This window comes from Empidonax traillii, unplaced genomic scaffold (assembly GCF_003031625.1).
Source record: "Empidonax traillii isolate 1590-97213 ecotype Southwest subspecies unplaced genomic scaffold, ASM303162v1 scaffold1860:size54657, whole genome shotgun sequence".
Classification (NCBI taxonomy): domain Eukaryota; kingdom Metazoa; phylum Chordata; class Aves; order Passeriformes; family Tyrannidae; genus Empidonax; species Empidonax traillii.
The window spans coordinates 1-7,261 of NW_020957053.1; the positions used below are offsets into that span (position 1 = coordinate 1).

At 44.5% G+C, this 7,261-nt stretch overlaps 1 protein-coding gene across 1 annotated transcript in view; it reads right to left on the bottom strand.

Annotated features, from left to right (window-relative positions):
- Positions 1 to 3,778: 3,778 nt before the first annotated feature.
- Positions 3,779 to 7,261, bottom strand: part of LANCL2 (LanC like 2) — a 26,042-nt gene continuing 22,559 nt past the window's right edge. Inside the window, exons 8-9 of the mRNA XM_027908835.1 lie at positions 6,051 to 6,123; positions 3,779 to 4,242 (exon numbers count right to left, since the gene is read on the bottom strand). Coding sequence (XP_027764636.1) covers positions 4,127 to 4,242; positions 6,051 to 6,123 — 189 coding nt within the window. The 3' untranslated portion in view covers positions 3,779 to 4,126. The remainder of the gene's footprint in view (positions 4,243 to 6,050; positions 6,124 to 7,261) is intronic.

Consider the following 7,261-nt stretch of genomic DNA (forward strand, 5'->3'; position numbering starts at 1 on the left):
TTTTTTTTTTTTTTTTTTTTTTTTTTTTTTTTTTTTTAATTTTATTTTTCAGGTCATTTTTCTGCTAATTCAGTGGGTGAGAGAAATGGGCCAGGATGTCTTTGTAGGCCCTGTGGCTGTGGGAGTCCTCCTCCCTAATGCCCTATCACCACCTGAGCTGCCTTCTGGGCTTTTACACTTGTATTTTTTGGCAGGGAAATGACTCCCGAGACACCATGCAGGACAGGATCCAGCGTAAGACAGTTTCTACAAAGCAACTGCCTGATAATAAGGCAATTAAAGAGGAGAGGTGGGACTGGCAGCCACTGTTCCAAGGTACCATGTGCTGCAAGGTAAAGGGGACAGCAGAGAAAGCAGAGGGAACAGTGACAAGCAGCCCTCTGACCTCAACCCCTGTAGATGGAGATAACTGCCTTCCTGCATAGATGTGTTATTTTGGCTTTAGGCAGTGAGAGAAGTCCCAGGGATAGATGCATCTCTAGCTGTGTCTCACTCTATTTCTCTCCTCCTGCCTAGCCCTGTCTTATCTAATAGCTGCAGCTGGATTTACAGCAGTCCAGTTGCAGATGTCAAGGGGAACCTGTGGCTCAAAGTCAGGTCCCTGCTGCTCCCTGCATACAAATAACAGCTGCCCTGCCTGTGAATCAACATGCAACCACTGAGAACAAATGAGAGAAAAGTTGAGCAATTTCACCAGGAAAGACTGCTGCATAAAACACCCTAATGGGACAGGGCTCAGGCAGCAGCCTGATGCTCAGCTATTACCTGACACCCTGCACACATACATCCTCCCACCTCTCTATCCTATGCCGTTTTGATGTTGCAGAGATCTTTTGTGCCAGAAAAGCCCCAGTGCATTTATTTAGCTACAGCTGAATTTGTACAGAACTAATGCCCCTAATTCAAAAATGCAGCGGTTTCTCTGGGTGGCAAAAAGACAGCCATGAGTGGCACAAGGGACTTTTTTTGAAACAGAAATACTGACCCTTGCTTGCAGCATGCCTGAAGTTTCCTTCTGTTAAAACCTAGCTAGAGGAACACATCAAACTTTCTCAAAGCTGGAAAACAAATGCCAATCAGCTGGACAGAGATTTCCTGCACGTGTTTTAAAAACCAGGTCATCCTGAGTCTGGCTTTAGATGCAAACTCTTCAACAGGACCTATGGGGCCAGAAAGAAAGCAACATTTTGCACTTACTTAAGCAACGAACGCTAAAAACCACCTGGGAGAAGCAGCAGGAAAGGGGCTTGCAGTGCTAGTAAAATGTGAAGGTTAAAGAAAAGTGATTTGCCCACTTGCTCACTTTTCTGGCACGTGTTTCATCCTGAAGGACTGTGAGAGGGGGAAGCAGTTCAGCTGTCAGATCACCACAGTGCTGGAGGGAAGGACAACAGGGAAGAAAGAAAAACCCCACACAAATTACCACCACATAGCTGGATCTTTACTAATAAAGCCAAAGAACAAAACATCAGCATTTTTTCCTCTTTTTCTGCCCAAAGAGTATCTCCATTTTTAAAACTACTGCTTTTTGCAACAGATGGACTATTACACACAGACAAAGCAAACCAGGGGATTTTCCACATTTTTAGTTTGATGTAAAACACATTTTTTTCACCTACATCCTTTCTTAATGGGCCACCTACATATCATAACGCTGTGATGAACAGAAAGGAGGAGCCACGGGGAAAGTCACGTCAGGAAGACGAGGCAGACGCACTGTCAGATGCTTCTCAACTCAACTTTCCAGTCTTACTCAATTCCAAGAGGATTCTGCAGAGGATGATGGTGCCAGGCCCCAAGGTGGTACAGAACAAGCTTGTAGTTGACTTGTTCATTACTATGACAGGTACACTCAAGCATCTTGGGAGATCTCCTCAGTATGAAGCTGTTCTGAGTGTGTATTTTTAAAACTAGCAAGTTTTCATTCCCCTTGGCCTCCAGCAAACCAAAATCACCTCCCATAGGAACCATTCCAAACTCAGTAGCCTAGGCCAATATGCATCTAACCACTGAATGAAAAAACCTGCTTGTTGACCCCATAGTTAAACGGTCCATACAACACATGCTTGGGATTTGGGGCATGGGGGAACATCTCACTGAGATGTCCTCTGCTGGTACATTGTGCATTGCCTCCTGTAATCAGCTCTCCCTGTTCCTCACTGATCCCTCGCATTAATCAGCTCTCCCTACTCCGCACTTTCTGCTGCTCTGCTCCTGTTTGCTTCAGCCCAGCTGCTTGCCATGCAGCATTCCTCACTCCCACTGCCTTTCAGCACTTTCCCTCATCCCTGGTCGTAGAGGTACAGCTGGGTTTGGTGCCCCCACCTCACCTTCTGCCCTTTGCCAGAGGGGTGGAAAAGTCTCTCCAGCTGCTGTCTTAATCCTCCCTGACAAACCAACATCACTGTTCCTGCACTAACACTGCTGCTGTTTGTCCAGCAGAACTGAACGGGGAAATTATTAGCATCCCAGTGGATTTGGTAACATTGTAACACATTCAAGGAAGTCATCTGCTACAATTCAGAGATTCATCTCCAAGCTGGACTACAAATACTGGTGCAGAGCTCAGCAGATGGCCCACAGGTCACCTATATCCCAGTGCGTGCCTGAAAGGTCGAACTCTGCCATGTGTCACACTCACATCCAACAGAAGATATCAATTAAAATAAGCACCTGGAAAGACAGAGCAACTGGAGACCTGGGGGAAGGATGACCATAGAGCTTGAGCAACTGAGAGAGTGCTACACTTACCTGTCTCAAGCAGTAAATGTACCTACTATCTGGAAAACAGAAGCCTCCTGTAAGTGCACTCAGAGTACGTTCCATTTCTCCTACCAAACCAAGAGCCTGATATTCAGGAGCACCTGGAGGCTGCTCTAGTATTTCACAACTTCACCACACTACAGGGGGGAAGCAAAGCACTAGCAGCAGTTAAAACTAAGGGCAAAGAGCTTTTCTGTTTGGATTTTAGGATGAAATATACTTCAGTTACAGCCTCTAGCAGTGGCTTCATATTGCTCATTTATCTTCTGCAGCCTCCACAAGCAGCTGGTACTTATTGCTCCTGTACTAACTACTATGTGGGCTAAATGCAAAGGGGCTGAGGTGGGAGGGGAGGGCCCAGAACAAATCATCACCTTGGTTCAGAAATAACAGTCATCCCGAGTTACCTGCATGAGAAACTTGCCCTGACGCCCTCCCTTACTCATCTGTTCCAGCTGCTGCAGGACAGGTTTATTATAAATCCAGGTACAGATGAGGAGAAGCCCAGTTATGCTGTCCTGGCTCTGGTGGTGGTGGCAGTGGGAGCTTAGTCCAAGTGATTCCACCTGCAGTTTAAGCTCGTGCCATGGGACAGGGCTTTGCAGAGGTGAGGAAAAGCACCTCCACCCTGCTGTAAGTACCTAACACACTAACCACGTCCAGGTGCCAAAGGGAGGCTCTCTTTCAGACTTTCAAAAAAACCTCCCACGACAGCAGCAAAGGACAAGTCAGAACCCTTCCAACCTGCTAAGTTTCTGAAAACATAAGCCTCATACCTCTTCATCAAAACAGACTGATCTCCATCAGCTTAGCTTGCAGGGAATGTAGAGAAAAAGGCGGAAAAATATGAACATAAAAAACATTTGTCATCTCTTTTTAGAGCTGCCAGCTCACCAGTGGAGCTGGGCACTGTCCTGCAGCAAACTCTCTGGCATAAGGTGGAACTCTCTGGGTAACCGTACTGCAGAAAGCAACACTGCTGCTGAGAGTCATGCACGAAGGTACAGGACGGAGATTCACACAGAGACCAGCTTTTTGCTAACAACAGAAAGACTCGAATCAACACACAACACCAATAAACGTGCAGAGCGTGTCAAAGACCTGGAGGAGACAAATACAACAGAAGAGAGAAAGTTCAAAACTTGACTTCTCTTGTTCTACATCTGAAGGGGTGTCACTTCAACAGAACTTAAATGTGGCTTCTCCTGCTCATGCTCTAATGACTTCATGGTCCTTTGGGGCGGGAGAGGTGAGAAAAGGGGTTTAGCCATCTGTCGGTTCAGCACTGAGTTGGTTCAGTATCAGAGGCACTAAACAGTCTCATCTCTTTCGGCATCCGTTTTCTTTCAAAATGACGTTTTTTTTAGCTGTCCTGTTCCACTTTGTTTTCCCTCCTCTGAGGTCCAAGTTCAAACGCTGGAAACTGGGAAGTCTCCGGTACTGAAATATCCGAGAGGAAGTGAATAGCTCCAGCCATGCCTAAAACATGACAAGAAAGAGATCTTTGTGCATCTTTGACATTAAAATAGTACAGCTGACAGCAAAGGCAACAGCACAGGTTTGAACACCACCCTCACTAGTTCTCTTTTTGCGCAGGTGAACTTAGGGCCTACAGAAAGGCAAGTTCATCTGTACTTTGTCCAGGAAACAAAATTTTATGTGAAAAGGTCAAAGGCAAGAACCAAGATCTCTCTGCTAACATCTTTGCACCTGAACAGCCTCAATGCTATTTCAAATTGAGAAAAAGTTAATCCTAGTTTGGGCAATCCCTCACTATTGGAGTAGCTCTGGCTTGTCATTTCACTGGTTAAAAAAAAACCCCAAAACTTTATTATACTTGTGATGTACAGATTCATTTCTTCACTATTCATAAAGAGGCCATCCAGAGCCCAAAGAACTAACACATCAGCGTCACCTAACAGAACTCTTGGGGTGACAGACAAAAGAGACACCCTACAGCAGGAGAGCATACAGCTACAAGCTCAGTTTTAAGATCAAGCTAAAATTCCACTTTACCAATAGCTATGCATATATAAAGGAACCTTCCTGAATTACAGCATCTGATGGAAACAAAACAATTAAGAACAATTCTGTAAAATGCACATGCAAATTCTGCAGAAAATATGCAGGTACCTGCAGAATTGGACAACTTCAAGTTCAGTTTTGGCTACAAAACCAAACAAATCCCCAAATTAAGACTTTATCTGAAATATGAGACTTCTTGATTCTTCTAAAAAATCTCGGACATTAAAAACTAAAATAAACATGTCCACATTCAAGTACAAATCATCCTACTGCTGGCACTACTTCACCTTCTCAATAAATTTCAAAGCATTTACACAACAGAATATATGCCCACTTTTACCACCAAACCCCCCCCCCCCCAACAAGTGCATGCAAGGGTGCTATCAGGAATAAGAATAATTATGCTTTTCTCCCTTAAGCGTTAAGACAATAACTCTCTCTTTTGGAGGGATGCACATAACTCCTGCTCCCTGGTGTTCACAACCCTGGGCTGGTTTATTTGCAGAATAACCCCTGCTCCGCCTGCTGTAATTCCACGCGTTTGCGGCAGGTGGCGAACCAGGCTCGTTCGTGGAGCGGCAGCGGCGCCACCTTAATTAAAATGCCACTTGGGTCTCTCTCATTCCCTGATAATGATTCTGTAACAGGAGGATGAGGTACAGGAGAGAAAACAAACTACAAATAAAAATAATACAAAGCTCTAGGAAAGTCATTTACAGCGTCTTTGAACTTACAGAAAAGCCCACAGGAACCCTGCATTTCTTTCCTGCTCGAGGAAATTTGAGCTCAAGCTCATCCTCCGGGTTCATACCTTTTCCTTGGTTCAGTATTGCAGCAGAGAAGGTCCAGTTCTGACAACCAGTTCTGGCAACTAGTTTGAGACCCCCTACCCGCAGCTGCCCCTCTCCCTGTGACACCACCTGTGACAGAACTGCTGCCCAGACTTCTGTTTGCTTTAAACCAAGCAGCATCAGCACAGCAGAATTTTATTTGAGAGTAACAGCAGCACTGGTTTACACTGGAAACTGCTGAAGCGCAACCAGGAGTGAAAGCTGCAAGACAGCGAATGATTTTCCTTTGTCCTTTTCCAGCCCCCAACCACTCTGCCTTCTTTTAGGTAGAGGCGGTGGTAGGGGGTGGGTGAACCCACCTCATAGTGGAGGAACCCACCAAAGACTTCCCAACCCGTAAGCATGTCCCAAAACTGCGAGGATGCCCCTCTTTCCTGTAATACAAACCCATTTGCAACACCATCACTTTACCTTCAAAGAGAGAATAAGGTCGGTCAGGAATACGACATCCATGTGCACCATACTCCAAACACCATTCAGCAAACTGGGGAAACATTAAAAAATGTATTTTTATTCAAGACTGTTAAGTGCAAGCTTGAGTATCTGCATATCATTAAGAGGTGAAAAGTGTAAAGCAGTGTAAGCAGACACACAACTCTGTCTGAGATAAATTTGTCCTACTTCAACCATGACAAGGTTGCACTCAGGTTTTAAAATATGTGGTTTCATAGCAGGAGTTTCACTTTCATAACAATGCAATTAGGTGGGCTGGACTTCTGTAAATCAATCCTGCTACAAGTCAATGAAAAATGCTTTAAGAACAGATATAGTCAGTCAAAATTTTTCTAATACTTCATTAGTTTCGTATCTGTATCAGTGCTTAATTTATCCACATACTCAGGGCTGTTAGTTGCATTTTGGTTTTCTTTCACTTCTGTGCACCAATTTAGAGTATTAAATCTCCAGCTGCCCTTGTTTAGTTTTATTTATTTGCTCTCCCCAAGCCTTATGAAAAATCATTACAAATGCAGTTAGACAATTATGGTCATCAATATTTCATTGCAGAAGACGGATTACCATTAAATAGAGTTAACAGTGTCCTTCTTGTGTTTGATCAACACTGCTGCAGTAGCTACATTAGACATACATGACTTACCAACTGTGTCTGGATCAATTCAATAACAACCCTCTATTTCTCCTTTATGGCTCCCCAGAGCATAAGGGGGCCACAAGTTCCCCTGGCACTTCCGTGCTTGGATGCAAACCACTGCTTATTCAAAATACAGTACAAAGATTCCTACAAAGCAAAGAACTGCGAGGTCTCTCCCTGCTTCCCCTGCAATTTGGGTAACCTGCTAGCAAACAGATGATCCTAACCAGAGGGTGCCCAAGCCCTTGAGTTGGAGCTATATGCGGTGTAAGCACGATCCCAGAGCCGTTCGTTGGTCTGTTCAGGTCTGTTTCTCCCCCCCACTACTCCCTTCTGATTACACACTTAGTGGGGGATTAATTTTTTTTTCTCTTGGTATGTGCATGTTTGTGAAAGTCTTCAGGAAACCCAGTTAAAAAAACTAAACACAAACATTGTGATCTACATTGTTACTGAGAACCGATGAAACATTTTTAGGCCTCTTTTGGGTATAAATCTTCAAACCAGGGTTTAGTTCTCCCATGTAACCTTG